This window comes from Prionailurus viverrinus, chromosome C2 (genome assembly GCF_022837055.1).
Source record: "Prionailurus viverrinus isolate Anna chromosome C2, UM_Priviv_1.0, whole genome shotgun sequence".
NCBI classification, from domain to species: domain Eukaryota; kingdom Metazoa; phylum Chordata; class Mammalia; order Carnivora; family Felidae; genus Prionailurus; species Prionailurus viverrinus.
Window position 1 is genome coordinate 153,640,358 of NC_062569.1, and position 19,390 is coordinate 153,659,747.

Genomic DNA, 19,390 nt, shown 5'->3' on the forward strand with positions numbered 1-19,390 from the left:
TAGGAATAAAAGCGAGTCAATTTAAAGAAAGTACTCGTTACGTAAGTGGTTCGCAGCGACAACAAAATTAGAGACGGGAGCAGTCGAATCACCAGAACCAGTAAAACTGCAGCCAGGACACGGTGGGGAGGGTGCAGGAAAACTACGGAAGCCCGAAAGGCCAAGAAGCATGCTGCAAAGCGTTCGCCGGGACCAAGAAGAAAAGATGACTCCGCCTCCCCGCCAAGTGCGGCGCAGTGCGCAGGCGCGGCGGCGCGCCTCAGAGGTCGCTGTGTTTCATTGCGCAGGCGCCCGCGAGGGCGTGGGCTCCGGCGTGGTCCCCATGGAGTTACCTTAGTCGAGCCGGCAGCTCTAGGAGATTCCGGGATGAGCGCGGCGGAGGCCGACCGCTGGGCGTGGCTGCTGGTGCTCAGCTTCGTGTTTGGGTGCAATGTCCTCAGGATTCTCCTCCCGTCCTTCTCCTCCTTCGTAAGTGACTGTCTGGCCTTCCAGGGGGCCGGTGGGTCTCCGCCGCTGTCCCCGGCGAGCCCGGTGTAGACACATGGGACTCAGACCAATCGCGTGAGGGCCGGAGAAGCGTCTTGGTTGGGCTGTTCGCCTTAAGGTTTTTCTTTTTTCCTTCCTTCCTTCCTTCCTTCCTTCCTTCCTTCCTTCCTTGCTTCCGTTGTTAGCGTCTAAAAGTTGCAAGGCTTTACTCCCAAATCCGGATATCTAGATTCTCGGGGAGAAAAAAAAGAATGACCTGGTAACACCTGGCCACGTTTTCACGTGGCAGCAGCCCTCAGACTGGGAGTTCTCAGTGCCCCTCTGCCAGCCACACTTAGTTCCGTTAACCCCCGGTCCCTGGAGGCATCCAGCAGCCTCGCTGCTGGGGGTCCAGTGCCTGGAGGCCCTGGCCCTTTCGTGCATGTAGTGCCAGAGCGCCAGCTCTGCCAGGTCCCATATGGAAGGATCTCAGGGTGCAGCAGCCCCCGTTCTTGGGGTGAGAGGCAGTGTAGACAGAATCTCGGCACTGTGTGATGCTTCCTGTATTCAAGGGAGCAAAGGGCACTGGAATGCAGCTCTCCGCCGTGCGTTTTGCGTAGGCATGAGTGCATAACCTCGGGTCCAGTCGTCACGGCTGCTGTAAGATATGAATGTCATCCCGTCTCCTTTTACTAGCAGAGGAGGAGTCTGACACAGAGGGTCAAGGGGTTGCACTGTGTCATCCGGTTCGGGACTGCGGGGGTGGAGACTGATCTTGGTTTGTGATTCTCCTAGTTTTGTCCCTCTGCCTGTTGGAGCCCAAAGAGAGGTTTGGTGGCAAATTTGATGTCAGGTGTGTGTGGGAAACAGGGAGCTGTTTCCTGGGGAAGGGCGCCCTCTTTATGTCCACAGCGGGAGTGAGGGACTGTCTGACAGCTCAGAGACTGGGTGCAAGCATTGGAGCATTATTGCCGGAAACGCAGTTCTGTGCTGATTTAAAGTGGTGGTGGTGGTGGTGATGGTGTGTGTGTGTGTGTGTATCGGAGGGTGGGGGTGGAATTGAAGACTAGGCAGGATTTCTACTTTCTTTCTTTATTCTACCAGCATTCACTGAGTGCCTGTTTTGTGTAAAACTCTGTGCCAGGACTTTACTACCTGCATTGTCCTAAGGCATACAGAATTCTCTCTAACCCCCCAACCTCCCTTCAGAATCTATCCTGATGCTACCTAGTCTTTAAGATGATGTCCCAAGTACTTAGCATTGCATAAAAGACCCTTGAAGAGCTGGCCTCTGCCCATCTCTTTTTTTTTTTTTTAATATTTACATTAGAGAGAGAGAGACACTTGGGGAGCAGGGGAGTGGCAGAGAGAGAGAGAGAGACAGACACGGAGACAGAATCCGAAGCAGGCTCCAGGCTCTGACTGTCAGCACAGAGCCCGATGTGGGGCTCAAATTCACCAACTGTGAGATCACGACCTCAACCGACTGAGCCACCCAGGCGCCCCTTTTTCCTTTTAAATAAAAAATTGTGGTACAGTACACATAACATAAAATTTACCATTTTATCATTTTTAGGTGTGTAGTTCGGTGGCATGAAGTAATCCACATTGTTGTGCAACCATCACCACTATCCACCTAGAATTTTTCCATCCTCCTAAACTGAAACTCTGTCCATTCAACAGTAAGTCCCTGTCCTCTGTCACCTTGGCCCTGGCAACCACAGTTCTACTTTCTGTCTCTATGAATTTGGCCACTGTGGTTATCTCATGTAGGTGAAATCATGCAATATTTTCCCTTTTATGCCTGGCTTATTTCATTCAGCATAATGTCTCTAAGGCTCTCTCTGTTGCAGCATGTGCTAGGATTACCTTCTTTCCTTTTTTTTTTTTTTTTTTAAAATTTTTTTAATATTTTTTTTTTTTAATTTTTTTCAACTTTTTTTTTTTTTTTTTTTTTGGGACAGAGAGAGACAGAGCATGAACGGGGAGGGGCAGAGAGAGAGGGAGACACAGAATCGGAAACAGGCTCCAGGCTCCGAGCCATCAGCCCAGAGCCTGATGCGGGGCTCGAACTCACGGACCGCGAGATCATGACCTGGCTGAAGTCGGATGCTTAACCCACTGCGCCACCCAGGCGCCCCCCTTCTTTCCTTTTTAAGGCCGAATAATATTTCATTGTATGTACAGACCACATTTTGGTTATCCATTCATCTTTTTTTTTTTTTTTTTAACGTTTATTTATTTTTGAGACAGAGAGAGACAGAGCATGAATGGGGGAGGGTCAGAGAGAGGGAGACACAGAATCTGAAACAGGCTCCAGGCTCTGAGCTGTCAGCACAGAGCCCGACGCGGGGCTCGAACTCACAGACCGCAAGATCGTGACCTGAGCCGAAGTCGGCTGCTTAACCGACTGAGCCACCCAGGCACCCCTATCCATTCATCTTTTGATGGACATTTGGATTGTCTCCACCTTTTGGCCCTTGTGAATAATGCTGCTGGAACATTGGTGTACAAATACCTGTTAGAGTCTCTGCTTTCAGTACTTTTGAGTAAATACCCAGAAGTGGAATTTCTGGATCATGTGGTAATTCTATTTTCAATTTTCTGAGAAACTGCCAAACTGTTTTCCATAGCCGCTGCACCATTTTGCATCGTCACCATCAATGTACAAGGTTCTAATTTCTCCACAATTTCCAACACTTGCTATTTTCTGTTTTGTTTTGTTTTTATAATAGCCATCCTCAATGGATGTGAGGTGGCATCTGACTGTGGTTTTGATTTGCATTTTCCTAATGATTAGTGATGTTGAACATCATTTTATACGCTTATTGGCCATCTGTATACCTTCTTTGGAGAAATGTCGATTCAAGTCCTTTGTCCCTTTTAAATATATATGTATGTATTTTAATGTTTATTTATTTTTGAGAAAGAGCGTGAGGCAGGGAGGGGCAGACAGAGAGGGAGACACAGAATCCAAAGCAGGCTCCAGGCTCCAAGCTGTCAGCACAGAGCCCGACATGGGGCTTAAACTCACGAGCTGTGAGATCATGACCTGAGCCCAAGTCTGACGCTTAACTGACTGAGCCACCCAGGCGCCCCTGTTCCCCTTTTTAATGCAGCTGTCCCTAAGGGAAGGGCATCCTCTGTAGGCCCACAGCAGGGAGTGAATGGTTTTTTGTTTTTTTTTGTTCATTTGGTTTTTTGTTGAGTGAGGAGCTGTTTGTATATTGTGGATTAAACTACTTATTAGGTATATGATTTGTACATATTTTCTTCCATTCTGGGGGTTGCTTGCCCATCTTTCTTGGAGTATCACCTGGATTCTTATGTACCCCATCCCATTTCATCTCTCGTGGGAGCCATATGAAACTAACCTAAATTGCTCAAAGAGGCTGTGTTGCTTTTGTGCTCCTCTGTGAATCGTTCATAATTTCCCATTAGCAGAGGGGGAAGGAGGAGTGTTTGTTTCGGGTGTGGCAGCAGCTATAAGGAAGATCTGTCATCATCTCAGGCTCCTTACCTAAGCTTCCACCAAACTCGTGCTCTGCAGCTAGTGCACACTCACTAAAGGTTATCGCTGCAGTCTAGTTGTGCCTGGGGCTTGCACCCGTGAATGTTCATCGTTTAGATGAAAGAGCCCTGGGTTTGCCTTTGGACTTGTGTTCACATTCTGTGCCGCTTCCCACAGGAAGTACAGCCTCTCTGACCTCAATCCAGTTAGCTTTCTTAAACCCGTTTCCCCTTGGTTGTAGCGCTATTTGCCAGGGTTGTGAGCCAGGCTCAAAGGATGATGTATAGTTATCCCATCAGAGTACAGCCCTTATTTTTGGTGTTCAGAACAGGGAAGAGTAATGAAGAGATTGTACAGCCTGGCGGCTGGGTTTGTGGCGAGGGTCAGTGTAAAGCTGTAAGGCATGCTTTGGTCCTGGGTCGGGTAAAATGCTGTTCTTTCACGACACTTAGAGGCTGCCCATTACAGGCCCTCCCGAGGAGAATCAGAAAGCTTAATTGGGAATGGGCCATATCCTCGTACTTCCAATTATAGCCTTCCCTACAGTGTTTCGGAAGCATTTCCCACCCAGCCAGAAGCAGAGGAGGGGCACGCCGTCCCATTAGTCGGGTAGGCTGGTTGAGGCCCTATAATCTCTTAAGTATCACAAGTCCCCTGCCTAGCAAAGCCTGGCCAGGTCCTGGCAGGGGATCTCAGCTCAACACTGGGGCGGAGGAGGGGCCTGGATGAGGCTACCCAGTCCCTGGTGTTGACTTGGCTGGCGTTTCCTCAGAGTTCTTTCTCGTCTTCAAGCTGGTCACAGGACGTATGGATGACAGAGCCTAATTCCTATAGTAGGCGATCCAGGACTTTGTTCAGCCAAAGGCAGAGGAAGAGATGGACAAAGATGCCCCCTCGAGCGCCCCACTCTGCGCGGGTGTAGGGAGGCGCGCTGCGCAGGCGCCTCAAGCCTGACGAGGGCATTGGGCCGAGTGAACGTCCCAGCGAGCTGCGTGCACTGCGCAAGCGCCCCGGGAACGACGGTGAGGGGCGGGGTGTAGGGAGGTGCAGTGCGCAGGCGCCCCAGGACTGATGCGGCAGAGGGCGGGGTGTAGGGAGGCGCACTGCGCAGACGCCCCAGGATTGACGCGGCCGAGGGTGGGCTCAGCGCTGGCGTGAGCAGCCCCTGCTTCACGGGTCCTCGCTTTGCTGACCCTAGACGCGGGCACAGCGCAGGCTGTCCCCCTGGGACTTGGTTTGTGGGGCCGACTGCCATTTTTATACTTGATGATTTTGGAATGGCCTTCATTTTCTGCTTTAAAAAGTGGCCGCCTCCGTTTCCCTATAGGGGCCCAGGCCACTGAGACGAGGGGCAGACACTGCAGGACCTGCCACTGTAGGTGCCTTCCTGGGACCCTCCTCTCCCTTTCCAAGGAGCATGGTCACCTAGTGAGTTCCTGTTGCAGACCAGGTGTGAGGATGACCCCCAAGTATTAGTTGTGGGGGCGCTGGGGGTTGGGTGCGCAGGTGCGGCCTTGTGAATGGGGTCGTCCACGTGCGGGGGACCCGTGCTGTGAGGAGGGCTCCCGACTGGAGAGCGCTGACCCGCCGGGCGTGGCACGTTGGGCCGTTTTGGGTCCGCAGAAGGGGCCTTGGTCCCTTCGCAGGATGAGGAATGTGTCGCCTGTATTAGGGACACATCTGAGCGGGCAACCCCAGCATGTCATTCCCCCTGTGCCTCCTGTGTTCCAGGAGGGATGAGCCTTTGGAACTTAAATGGCATTATGCATTGATTAATTTTCAGATGGGTCTGGTCCACGGAGGTAGGTGCCAGCCATTGAGTGGTAGAGTGGGGTTTCAGTCTAACCCGGTGTGACCCCAAGTTCAAGCCCTAGCATTTTGTCTGTTGGGAAGGGAGTGTGGAACTTGGACAGGACCTGAGGGTGAGTCTGGTAGGACACTGAGCTCATGCAGGCTGGCGGCCAGCGTCTGGGGCACCAGGGTGACGAGAAGGATCGGTTCTATCCTCGTCTCCTCCCAAGATTCTCCTACTGCCTGTCATCTTAATAACTCATTTTCTGCTTGAGAATTCTTTGTAGACCCATCTCCAGGTCTTTGAAAAGCTGTACCCCACACAGCCTATCTGTTTCTGTCAAGTGGGAGGTTTAATGTCCTGGAAGGTGCTTTTGAGTACATAAGGAGGACAGGGGTTTATTTTTGTTTTAAACATTAATATTCAAAACCTTTACATTCAAATCTCATTAAGTGTTACAATTCAATTCATAATTCTAGAATGTTTTAGTTGTCACTTATCGGGAGGTCTTGGGTTAATGTGGGTACATATTTGCAAATTTAAACACTTTCGAATAGTTCTGTATACTTGCAGATGTCATTTATCCGTCCCCCCCCCCCCCCCCCAAGCACTGCAGTTGTCTAATTTAACCACAAAACTCTTCACTTCTCCCCAAGCTCATTTTCCCACCCTCGCTCACCGAGTGCTGAGCAAACACCTTGGGCCTTCTCGGTTTGTAATTTTCTTGTGTGTTCTGTATACTGCTAAGTAATGTGTTTGTGCTTCTGTTTCTTCTCTTGAAAATCTAGTTTAAAAAAAAATTTTTTTTTAACGTTTATTCATTTTTTGAGAGACAGAAAGAGGCAGCGTGAGCAGGGGAGGGGCAGAGAGAGAGGGAGACAGAATCCGAAGCAGGCTCCGGGCTCTGAACCGACAGCACAGAGCCCGACGCGAGGCTTGAACCCACAAACCACGAGATCGTGACCTGAGCCAAAGTGGGACGCCCAACCCACTGAGCCACCCAGGTGCCCCTTGAAAATCTAGTTTTAAAAGCGAGGTTTATTGATGTGTAATTTGCATTTAGTGAAATTGACGTTTTCTAGGTAGGTGGGCAATTTGATGAGTTTGTGCCCTTATTCAGTAGGATAACCACCATCACAATCAAGATAGGATCTCTTTCACTCAAAAAATCTACTTCTTGCCCATTTCTTGATGTGTTAAGTTTAAACATCCATAGACTCTTTGCTCTTAAAGAGGATTCTGTGACTTTCTTAAGAAAATTTGTCCTATTTTCATCTCCAGAGTGGATCAGGTTGGAGTGTATCTGTCCTTTAGTTAGGGGGTTGGGTAGGGGCCAGGCGAGGGCAGAGGGGGTGAAGACAGAGCTACTCTTGGCATGAGGCCTGCAGGGAAGATGTGCGGTAGCAAACACACTGCTTTGAGAGACCTCTCGTGTCCCCACGAGAAGCACTTCATTGCGCAGGCACCGGAGGTTGCCATCTCAGAGGGGGTCCCAGGACCTGGCACTTGCGCGGGCGCCGGGGGAGACCCGTGACGGGGACATGGTTTCCCGGTTTCTTTCTGAAGAGTTGCCCTGTTGTGCAGAGGGGAGCCTAAGCCGGAGGGACCGGCTCATTGTGCTCGTGCTATGTGCCAGTACATGTCATACGTTATCTTCTTTCTTTTTTTTTTTTAAGTTTATTTATTTATCTTGAGACAGACAATGCCAGCAGGGGAGGGGCAGAGACCAGGAGAGAGAGAATCCCAACAAGGCTCTGCGTTGTCAGAGCAGAGCCTGACGAGGGGCTCCAACTTACCAACCATGAGATTGTGACCTGAGCCAAAATCAAGAGTTGGATGCTTAACAGACTGAGCCATCCGGGTGCTCCTCTTTAGTCTTTAAGAAAAAAAAAATTTTTTTTTAATGTTTTATTTATTCTTGAGAGAGAGAGCGAGTGAGCAAGCACGAGCAGGGGAGGAGCAGAGCGAGAGAGGCACACAGAATCCAAAGCAGGATCCAGGCTCCCGAGCTGTCAGCACAGAGCCTGATGCGGGGCTCACAAGCTGTGAGATCATGACCTGAGCCGAAGTCGGAGGCTCAGCCGACTGAGCCACCCAGGTGCCCCTCATCTTTTTTTTTAATCAAGCTTTTAAAAATTTTGTAACAAACATGCAGGAAAGTTAGGCATACAGTGCAAGGAACCAATATTGTTTCCTGAAACATTTGAAATTAAGCTGTCAACCTGCGTCCCTGCATTCCTGGATGCACCAGTGTATAAACAGGTGGCTTGTCCACAACACAACCATCAGGGACCTTCCTGATCTCTCGTTCCTGTTTTCACTCCTCCCAAGTGAGGTCCTTTGCAGCAAAAGGACCCTGGTCAGTACCATGCGTTGCACATACTTGTCACGCCTCTTCAGTCTGGAAGGATTCTCCGTCTTTCCTGGACTTGCAGGGCTGACATTTCTGAATAGGGCAAGGGCAGTGAGTTCACACAACGGCCTTCTTGGAACATCCTTGTCTGATACCGCAGAAGGGATGCCGTGTTCTCATTGCGGGTCTTCTGGCGCTGTGGACTTTGATTTAGGGGTGTTCACTCTCCGCTTGGGGTGGGTGCTCCAGGGTTTCTCAGTCCTTCCCCGCCCCAGACCTGCGCTGTGGGTGGGTCTCACTCCACCCTTGCTGTCAGGGGATCTGTACTTGTCCTGGCCGCTGCCCAGCGCCACCTGGTGGCCACTGCTCCCTGGTCCTGGGGTGGGAGCGAGTGACCTTGGAGTTGTGTGTGTGCGTGCGCAGGTATCTGGGGACGGTGCATGTGAGCGATGGGCGCCTGGCTGTCGGAGGTGCCCCTTCACAAACCTTTACATCCATATTTCTCCATCTGCGGAAAATCGCAAGTTCACACCCATATGTCTCCAATTCTAATTCAACACTGCAGGATTCATTCTATTCTTTTCCAGATCCATATTTCTAATCCCCTTTTCTGACAGTGAGAAAACTGGCTCCCATTATTTTCATTATGTCTGCTGTATTTGATTAAGGCTTTGTAACTCCCATCCTCACTGCTGCCTGCTCCCCCCCACCCCCCATGCCTGTTCCCCATGCCTACTCCCCCTCAGCCCCTGTGCCTGCCCCCCCATCCCCCAGGCCTGCTCCCCCTACCCTCCCCCATGCCTGTGCTCCCCCTCACCCCTGTGCCTGCTCCCCCATGCCTGCTCCTCCCCCATCTCCCATGCCTGCCCCCCATGCCTGCTCCCCCGACCCCGTGCCTGCCCCCCACAATGCCTGCTCCCCCCATCCCCCATGCCGGCCAGCCCCTCTTGGGCTCTGTCTCTGTGTTTGGCTGGGTGCTCCCAGCCAGTGTCCTGTATGACTCCTGCGCTCACTCTAATGCCAGGCCGCCCTTTCTTGGAGACCCCTGTAGCACTGTGCTTGGCTCTGACCCCCTTGCCACAGTGCCCCTCTGTGGGAGTGCCCTCCTCCTACTGGGCCACGCCCTCCTCACTGGCCCCCTACGCCCACCTTCCTCTGCCTACCTAAGAGGATGTGTGCTCCTTGTCACCCGAGTGGCAACTGGAATTGGTTTTCATTTTGTAATCACAGTTTTGTGGTTAGAGTGAAAGATACGTCCATTTGCACCGGAGCGATCCATGAGCATATCTGCAAAAGGAAACGTAGAATGTGAATAATGGTCCCTATCAGAGGGAGTTTTTGTCTTTGTGGTGGTTGTGGGGGCAGGAGGACCAGGCAGCCGAGGCTGGCTATGTAGGTAAGGGGCAGCCCGCCCCGCTGGAAGAGACCTCAGTGGAGTGGTGGAGGAGGTGGGGGAGAAGACGTACCCCCGTGGAGAGGCGCTGATCCCCGCTGTCCGCCCCACCAGATGTCCAGGGTGCTGCAGAAGGACGCCGAGCAGGAGTCGCAGATGAGAGCGGAGATCCAGGGTATGAAGCAAGAACTCTCCACCGTCAACATGATGGACGAATTCGCCAGATATGCCAGGCTGGAGCGAAAGATCAACAAGATGACGGATAAGCTTAAAACTCACGGTACTGGTTTCAGTTGTAGTGTGGAAAGCTTTGCGAGAGCTGATTAATAGAGAAGTTTTTACATAAAGATTCGTAGAATATATGTTTTGATTCTTCGATGTTCTAAATGTTGAAAGGAACTTTTAGGTTCCTTTCAAGGAAGGAGGAAGAAACCCAGTTTCTGGAAGAAACCCAGTGATCATTATTACTTTCTCCTTACTTGCCTGTGAACCTTTGCTTCCTAAACACAGAAACAACTAACATCTTCTGAGTTTTTCTTCGTTTTCTGTAGGTAGACATTTTCAAATTCAATACATTTTGAGACAAGCCTGAAAAAATGTCATCCTGGATTCCCACGGGCTTTTGTGAATACTCTCAAAAATGCCCAGCAGTGTCCTTACCCCAGTATAGACTTCAGGGTCGGGGTTTGGTCTTGTTCACTGCTACTTTTGCCACCACCCCTAGCAGTCTCCTGTGATGAAGACGTTTTTCACCCATGTTCTGGGTGAGAGAGCTGTCTCCATGGCTCGTAAGACATATGGAAGGGCCCACCCAGGCCCAGGACTAGCCAGGTTTCCACTTCTGGATTAGTGTGCTGTGTAGACAGGGAGGCCTGGGGAGCAAATATAGTCCTCCTGGTGAGTGATAAGTGCACTATAAAAGGAATCTGATGTAGATGGATAGTTTTAAGCATCTTCACAATTAAAGCTTCAAATTTTATAATCTGTGTGTGATTCTATTTCTTTTTAAAAAAAAATTTTTTTTTTTTTTAACGTTTCTTTATTTTTGAGACAGAGAGAGACAGAGCATGAATGGGGGAGGGTCAGAGAGAGGGAGACACAGAATCTGAAACAGGCTCCAGGCTCTGAGCTGTCAGCACAGAGCTCGATGCAGGGCTTGAACTCACTGACCGTGTGAGATCATGACCTGAGCCGAAGTTGGCCACTTAACCGACTGAGCCACCCAGGCGCCCCTGTGTGTGATTCTATTTTAGCGACTGGCATAATGTGTGGCTTTTAAGAAATTCTGTTTTATATTTTCTTTTTTTTTTTTCAATGTTTATTTTTGAGAGAGAGAGAGCACGCACACACACACACAGGTCGGGGAGGGGCAGAGAGAGAGAGGGAGACACAGGATCTGAAGTAGGCTCCAGGTTCTGAGCTGTCAGCACCGAGCCCAACTTGGGGCTCGAACTCATGACCTGAGCCGAAGTCCAGAATCGGATGTCTAACTGACTGAGCCACCCAGGCACCTGTCTGGTTTATAATTTCTAAATACACTGAATTAGAAAACATTTTATAAAATGAAAATGACACATCTGTGTACTTTGAGTATTTTCTTCATTTTTCAGGACTGATAATAATGATTTCATCCTTGTTTTCCTTTCAGTGAAAGCTCGGACAGCCCAATTGGCCAAGATAAAATGGGTTATAAGTGTTGCCTTCTATGTATTGCAAGTAAGTGCCCTATTGTGTCACCTGGGGTCCTTAAAATTGGTACCAGACTGTCCTCCAGAACTCTGCAGCCCCCAGAGTCCAGGTGTGAGAATTCAGGCTTTTCCACTCTTGGCCGCTGTGCTGCGTCATCCTGCCAGCATGGAACCGAGCACTGTGCATTTATAAGTTAGACTAGAAGAAAGCCTTTCTCTCTCTCTTTGAGTTGAAGTACGACATACAGTGTTAGTTTCAGGTGTACAGCATAATGAATCAACCGTTTTTTGTGTTACTTGGTGCTCGCCATCTGCTTTTTTTAAAATTTATTTAGGTCCTAGTTTTTGTGTTTATTCATCTTGTTTTTTTAGATTCCACATGTGAGCGAAATGATACGGTATTTGTCTTTCTCTGTCCGACTTACTTCATACAGCACTGTATTCTCTAGGTTCGTCCATGTTGTTGCAAATGGCAAGATCTCATCTTTTTCTTTTTTTTAAGTTTATTTATTTATTTTGAGAGAGACAGAGATAGCATGAGCGGGGGAGGGGCAGAGAGAGAGGGAGACACAGAATCCCTAGCGGGCCCTGTGCCGCCAGCGCAGAGTCTGACACGGGGCTTGAACTCACAATACCATGAAATCATGACCTGAGACGAAACCAAGAGTCGGACGCTTAACCGACTGAGGCACCCAGGCGCCCCAAGATCTCATCCTTTTTAATGGCTGAGTAGTATTCCAGTGTGTGTGTGTGTGTGTGTGTGTGTGTGTGTGTGTGTGTGTCCACCTCCTCTTTATCCACTCATCTGTCACCGGACATTTTGCTTCCGTATCTTGGCTAATGTAAGTAATGCCGCAGTAAACATAAGGATGGCTGTATAGTTTTTCAAATTAGTGTTTTCGTTTCCTTTGGGCAAATACCCAGAAGTGGAATTCTATGTTTAATGGAATTCTGCGGTAATTGTGTGTTTCATGTTTTGAGGAACCTCCATACTGTTTCGCAGCGGCTGCACCGGCTGTGTTCCCACCAGCGGTGCGCGAGGGCTCCGAGAAAGCCTTTCTCGGTTGGAACTGTGAGACGTTGAGGTTTTCAGCACATGAATGCTGAAGTGGCTTCCCTGGAGCTCTTTCCTACTGCCTTTATGCCAATGCAGTTTGGGGAGCGTGTGGGGAAAGGAGAGAAGCTTATTTAGACAGTGCTTTGTTTTTTGTTTTTTTTTAATTTTTTTAAAAAATGTTTTATTTATTTTTGAGACAGAGAGACAGAGCATGAGCAGGGGAGGGGCAGAGAGAGAGGGAGACACAGAATCCGAAGCAGGATCCAGCCTCTGAGCTGTCAGCACAGAGCCCGATGCGGGGCTTGAACCCACAACCTGTGAGATCATGACCTGAGCCGAAGTCCCACGCTTAACCGACTGAGCCACCCAGGCGCCCCTAGAGAGCGTATTTTGTGAGAGTGCCAGTTTGGGTCGCTGGCTGTTGTGTGGTGTGTGGACGTGGAAGTGACTGCCCGCTCTCCGGGGCGGGGGGGGGGTGGGGGGGTGCTGCTGTTCTCGTTAAAGTCCAGCACATTGATTCCCAGCTTTCCTGTCTGGGGTCGGAAGGTTCCTGCGGAACCCCTGTTTCTGCTGCGATACTCTGAGGTCATGGATGTGCTGCGCACGCACGAGCGGCTGCCTTCAGTGACCTCTGGGTTTCGGCGCTACACGTGGTCCTCACTGGGGAAGGGATTTGGGCCCGCCCCACACAGCCCAGGTTGTCTGGGTACATTTAAGTATCACCCTAAGGCATTGTCACTGTGACACTGGCTGGTTTCCCAAGGGCAGGAATCGAGCCAGATTCCCTCTTTTATGGTCGCTCGTTTGAGTGGCTGATTCAAAGCCACGAAATGGGTGAGGACAACTGAAGGGATGCTGCTTCACTGCCTACTGTGTAGACTCCCTGGGCTCCCTCCACGCGTAGAGGCCAGCACCGTGTGTGGGTGGGAGATCGACTGGCTTTCCAAGGACCACAGAGGCGTGAGATCACTTTTGTCACTAATAAGGTGTGTTTATCATAGTCTGGCTACTTAAAGGAGATGCTCCATGAGGAAAGAACCCCTTCATTATGCGGGACCCGGGTTGATTTATCAGCTAATTTAATAGTGCATATTTGTTATTCATATTAAAACAGTAAAATGCCAGCTCACAGAAGGCTGCCCCACTTGGCAGCAGTGCGTGCCAATGTCCTGTGGACGAGTCTCTAATTAGACACTATTTCAGGGTTCCGCCAGCGGAAATTAGTGGCTGTGCGTCTGGGTCTGTTTCCCGCGAGGACTGATTGATAGGGCTTGACCTCATCGGTTTGGAGAGTTTCCTTAGTATGTTTGCGTGTTTCTCGTCTTTCTTGGTTATTGGTTGTGTCACTGGCAGGTTGTCCGCTCACCGGCAGTGTCTTTGCAGGCTGCCCTGATGGTGTCGCTCATTTGGAAATACTACTCTGTCCCTGTGGCCGTGGTACCGAGTAAATGGATAACTCCACTAGACCGCCTGGTAGCATTTCCTACCAGAGTAGCAGGTAAGAGTTTTCTGGAAATCCCAGGGGAAGAATATGGACATGTGGGGTATGAGGTGAAGTGACCCCCACCTCGTCCATTCACTAGTGAGCAGTTCTTGGTGTCTGGGCCTCACAGCAGGCTCGCGGTGAAGAAACAGGCCTAGAGAAGTTACCTGCCGTGGCCAGCGTCACCGGCATGTTCGGTAGGAGTGCTAGAGTTCTCTGTCCAGTCTGCTTACAGAATCGAGGTCCACTCCTTGAGTTTGATACCCTGTTCATTGAAACGCCCGTCTCTAGTCCCTAGATTCTGTGACCTCTCTTCGTTCCTCACGCTTGGCATTTCTCCAGCATTTACTGCTATTGGCTGTTCTTTTATTTTTGAAAGGTAACATCCTTGGGATGTTAAAAGCAGTACATATCATTAATGATGAGAAATACAAGAACAATTTTAAAACCATCTCATGGGCTATAGATAACTTCTCTTAACTTTGTGGTATGTTTTTCCAGTCTTATTTTCTATTTGTTTTATACAATTAAAGTCGTCTGGTACATGTAACTTTATATCCCCTTTTAGTTTATATTGTAAACTCTTTCCCGTATCAGTAGACTTTTTAAGGAATTTCAAAAAACTGCTCTTCATTAATTTCTCTGTTAAAGATACTCGTTTAGGTCCTAATTTTTTACTGTCGTAGTCTGGTTATGCAACGTGCATCCTTGCCCGCCAGCCTTTGGTTGTGTTTTGTGATCACGCTGGAAGTAATTTACTGAGTGAAAAAGAATGACTGTTCCCAAAGATTCCAATTTCACCGCATCCTTCTCCCTCTGCCCCTCTTCTCCCCCCAGCCTTGTGGGCACTGCTGGTGGGCTCTCAGGGCTGCTGAGCAGGAGAGCACGAGGCCCCGGCATCTTGCAGCCTGCTTTCCTATTGCTTCGTCATCACCTGGGCACGAACGGCAAGGGTAGACATGGCCTAGTTTATAACAGTATTTTGAGAAGGAAAAACAAATAGTCTTACAGGGTGGTTTTCTAATTTATTAATGTCATAAATAACAACACACCTCTCTGGCAGGAAAGAAATTCGCATCATTGCCAGTTCGTGTGATTCTTACTGAATGAAGGAGGCAGCCTGTGAATCAGGTCTGATGAGTTTGAATCCAGGAGACACAGTCTGAGTTTTTCGTAGCCTAGCACTGCTGAGAAAGAGTTGGATTCCGGTAAATTAAAGGTAGCAGAGGCCGGAAATACGGGCAGAACCGTTGGCATGCTCTCTGATGTTGAATTTCTTGGTTTCTAGGTGGTGTTGGAATCACCTGTTGGATTTTAGTCTGTAACAAAGTCGTGGCTATTGTGCTGCACCCTTTCAGCTGAGAGACCAGACGAGTCCAGCTGAGACGCTTGTCAACAGTGGATTTTCCCTTATAGGTTAAAAACCTGATACTTTTTTTTTTTTAAAGGAAACAGAAGCACACAGGTTAGGTTTTTTTGTTGAATGTGTTTGTTCTTGGATCTTATGTGAGATACGAGAGGCCTGATCTTGTGCACTTGTCGTTGAGCCAGACGGCCGGTCTCTGGTCTCTCAGGCGAGTGCCCCGGCCGGCAGAGCCGCATGTTTGTCGGGAGAAGGGTGTGGCGTGGGTGTCCACACGCTGTGACTCGGGGTCTGCCCTGTTGGCGTATTTTAAAGGTCATGTTGCCAATGGGAAGTCGGTTTTCTAACTTAAGTACTCTAAAGACTTTGTGCTATTCTTGACCCAGATTAGAAAGCAATTCAACTTTAATACCGCCAGTGGAATTTGGAATCTCGTGTAGTACTGCTAAGAGTAACACTAACTGACATTGCTTGTGTTTTTTCCCATCCTGTGTTGAAATGTCACGTGTTGGGCAAGCCTTTGTGTAGTATTATCTACTTATCTGAAGCTGTTGATTTTTCATCACTGTGTTTTGTAATGTATTCATGAGATCATAATGCATTGTTTTATGCTTGAATTGTATGTTTTATATTTAAAGCATTTCAAATGAAGTGTGTTTTCTAAGCATTTAATATTTATGCTCTGTAGAATGGAACAAACTTAAACTGGGAATTCTGATTAAATTAATTTGAGTGTATACATTTTTAAAAACACTTCTTTTTTACTGTTGCTCTTTTTTTTGAATTATAATTGACACATAATGTGTTAGTTTCATGAGTACAACATAGTGATTGGTATTTGTACACACTGTGAAACGATCACGATGAGTCTAGTTTCTCCGTGTAAAACACTTTTTTATAATTAAAAGTTTTGCAAGGGCTTGTGTGACTTTTCCTTCCTTATGGTTACTTAACTTGCTATGACCAGTTTGTAAATGTGACAGGTGACAGAGGGCTTTGACTGTTAACTCAGTTGGCCACTGCACCTTAAAACTAAATCCTGTCACCGGTTTTTTTTTTTTTTCTGTCACCGGTTTTTAACAGGTAGTATTTGTATTCCCGAGTCCCCTAATGACCTGAGAAGCTACCAATTGTGCCGGTAAAAGGCAGAGTGCCAGAACGCTCTAGTGTGTGTCTCCAGAGTCGGGGTCAGGTTCCCCTTCTCGTTCCTTCAGACTTCCCAGCCCCGGGCTGACTTAGCTTTTCTCAGAAAGGACGTGGAGCAGGCATCACGGGAGTATTTCTAGCGAAAGCATCCGAGGGGGTGTTTTGGCCACAAAGGATGAGAGGCCCACCTGCAGAGGCGAAGAGGGGGCACCAGGGAGCCTCCGGGGCCAGGCCCTCGAGGCCGCGTGCCTACCGCCGCGCTGAGCGAGCCGCAGGCCTGGAGGCAGGTTGTATGGAGCCGTCGGTGGCCGGGCACGGCGTGCGCAGGGACACCCGTGGATCACTAGTCCGTGTTCAGTCTCCCTGACAAGACCCTTGCTCGTCTCCTAATGATCTGATCTTCCGCTTAATACTCAAGAATTTTGACAGCTGTCACCGAGGCCGGAGGAGGAGATGCGCAGTCCGGGCCTGTGTCCGTTCCGCACGCAGTACTTGTTTGTGAAGGTTACGTCAGGGACGTTTACACGGCCGTCGTGTTTTACAGCATCGCGGCTTTTTTAAAGTCTGTTTGTTTTTAAATAGATAATAAACATCGTACTGGATTCACGAGATACAGAAAGGGATACAATGAAAAGTAGATCTATCTTCTGACCGGTGAGTGTCCTGTCAGCCCACTTTCTGTTTCCCGTCAGTACCAGTTTCTTACGACTCTCCCAACGATACCCCGTGTGTATATGAATATTGATGGATGCGTTTTTAAAATAATTTTTTTTAATTATAAAAGTAATACCTAGGGGTGCCTGGGTGGCTCAAGTCGGTTGAGCGACCGACTTCAGCTCAGGTCATGATCTCACGGTTTGTGAGTTCGAGGCCCGCATCGGGCTCTGTGCTGACAGCTCGGAGCCTGGAGCCTGCTTCAGATTCTGTCTCCCTCTCTCTCTGCCCCTCCCCCACTCATGCTTTGTCTGTCTCTGTCTCAGAGATAAATAAACATTAAAAAAAAAAGTAATACCTAAAAAAAATAGTAAGTGCTCATTTAAAAAGAAAAAAACGACTCTCCCAACGATACCCGGTGTGTATATGAATATTGATGGATGTGTTTTTAAAATAATTTTTTTTTAATTATAAAAGTAATACCTAGGGGCGCCTGGGTGGCTCAGTCGGTTGAGCGACCGACTTCACCTCAGCTCATGATCTCACAGCTTGTGAGTTTGAGATCCATGTGAGGCTCTGTGCTGACAGCTCAGAGCCTGGAGCCTGCTTCAGATTCTGTGTCTCCCTCTCTCTCTGCCCCACCCCTGCTCGCACTCTGTCTCTGTCTCTCTTTCTCAAAAATAAATAGTAAACATTAAAAAAAAAATTAAAAAAACAAACAACTCCTACCTGGAAGCAAGGAAACAAAGTCCATGATTGCACAGAGCGGGGATTACTGGTATTAACATTTGTGCGTTTCTTTTTTTCTATTTATTTATGGATAGCTATAGGTTTTGCATTTCTATTAAAAAATACTGGATATACGGGCGCCTAGGTGGCTCAGTCGGTTAAGTGTCTGACTCTTGATTTCGGCTCAGGTCATGATCTTGAACACCTAAAGCTCTCTTTATGGTCTGCTTTACATTTATGATAAATCAAGTGGAGATCTTTACACATAAACCCACCAACATTTCCTTTTGGGGTTGATACCCTTCTGTTGCCTGGATGAGGGGTAGAATCCTAGTCAACTAGTTCACTCTTCCTTGACCTGGCCGGAGTTTTAAAATAATCTGTGAGGATGGGGCACCTGGATGACTTGAGTTGGTTGGGCATCCGACTTTAGCTCAGGTGATGATCCCGCGGTTCACAGGTTCAGGCCCCGAGTTGGGCTCTGTGCGGACAGCTCGGAGCCTGCAGCCTGCCTCGGATTCTGTGTCTCCCTCTCTCTCTGCCCCTCCTCTACTCACCTCTGTCTCTCTCTTTCCCTCTCAAAAATAAACATTAAAACAAAACAAAACAAAATTATCTGTGGGGATTTCTTGAGACCTGGGTTAAAGACAGGCTTTTCCAGACAGTTTGCATTTCTACTGCCCTCTGTAGGTAATCCAGTTTTCAGGCTTCCCGGGAGGTTGAGGGCAGACTGGCTACAGACTCTCAGAGTCTGAGACAATTTCTCCAGGTCCTGGAGGCTGGAGGCCCTGGATGTCCCAGCCTTCCGTCCCATGGGTGGGGCTCCTGGCAGGCCCCTGCTTGGGTGGACAGACTTTGTCCCACTGGGTTTTGTCCTAGAGACTCAGTTCTCCAGTTGTGGCAAATGCCTTAGGCAAGAGCTGACTTCAGAGCTCTGTTTACCTGCCTCTCTGGGTACCTGCTTTCACTTCGTGTTTACCGGCTGTGCGACCTAGTTGAAAACTGAACACATGTTCGTTAGAACTGGTACAACATTTTTAGCTTTCTTAATGAGCAGGAATGCTGGAGTTCCTTGTCTTCCAGACTACAGGAAGTGGCTCTCTTGTTTTTATTATAAAACCTTTTTTTCCTGTTGGTTATAGAGTATGTTCATTGTCGAAAATCATAGGAATAAATTTAAAAGTTGACCACAATTGGGGCACTGGGGTGATTCTGTTAAGTGTCCGACTTCGGCTCAGGTCATGATCTCATGGTTCGTGGGTTTGAGTCCCATGTTGGGCTCTGTGCTGACAGCTCAGAGCCTGGAGCCTGCTTCGGATTCTTTGTCTCTCTTTCTCTCTCTCTCTCTCTCTCTCTCTCTCTCTCTCTCTCTCTGCCCCTCCCCCACTTGTGCTCTGTTTCTCTCAAAAGAAAAAAAAAAGTCAGCCACAATTTTATTTTTCAGAAATAAAAAGTTAGCATTTTATTACCCTATATAACCATTCCTATGCATAATTTAAAAAAATGTTTATTTGTTTTGAGAGCAAGAGAGAGAGGAGGGGCAGGGCAGAGAAAGGGAGAGACAGAATAGCAGGCTCCAGACTCTGAGCTGTCAGCACAGAGCCCAATGTGGGGCTTGAAGTCATGAACTGTGAGATCATGACCTATGCTGAAGTCAAGAGTTGGACCCTTAACTGACTGGGCCACCCAGGTGCTCCTATGCATAATTTTTTAAAAAGTTGAGATGACCAGAAAGCAACAGTCCTGGATTATATTT

The 19,390-nt window shown here is 48.6% G+C and overlaps 1 protein-coding gene across 4 annotated transcripts; it reads left to right on the forward strand.

Annotated features, from left to right (window-relative positions):
- Positions 1 to 260: 260 nt before the first annotated feature.
- On the forward strand, positions 261 to 15,161 carry GET1 (guided entry of tail-anchored proteins factor 1). 4 transcript variants are annotated; one of them, XM_047874882.1, is made up of 5 exons: positions 261 to 468; positions 9,629 to 9,794; positions 11,163 to 11,230; positions 13,643 to 13,757; positions 15,031 to 15,161. In XM_047874882.1, the coding sequence occupies exons 1-5, from the start codon at positions 367 to 369 to the stop codon at positions 15,102 to 15,104; spliced, it is 525 nt and encodes a 174-aa protein (XP_047730838.1). In that variant the 5' UTR covers positions 261 to 366; the 3' UTR covers positions 15,105 to 15,161. The 4 variants fall into 4 exon arrangements, with proteins under 4 accessions (XP_047730838.1, XP_047730837.1, XP_047730836.1 ...); XM_047874881.1 differs by lacking the exons at positions 261 to 468; positions 15,031 to 15,161 and adding exons at positions 5,083 to 5,404; positions 14,806 to 15,024; XM_047874880.1 differs by lacking the exon at positions 261 to 468 and adding an exon at positions 5,091 to 5,404.
- Positions 15,162 to 19,390: the final 4,229 nt, after the last annotated feature.

Coding starts and splice junctions, on each gene's coding strand:
- GET1 (XM_047874880.1), top strand. CDS start 5,243: ATGATTTTGGAATGGCCTTCATTTTCTGCTTTAAAAAGTGGCCGCCTC. Junction 9,795..11,162: donor GGATAAGCTTAAAACTCACG/GTACTGGTTTCA, acceptor TTTTCCTTTCAG/TGAAAGCTCGGACAGCCCAA. Junction 11,231..13,642: donor TTGCCTTCTATGTATTGCAA/GTAAGTGCCCTA, acceptor GTGTCTTTGCAG/GCTGCCCTGATGGTGTCGCT.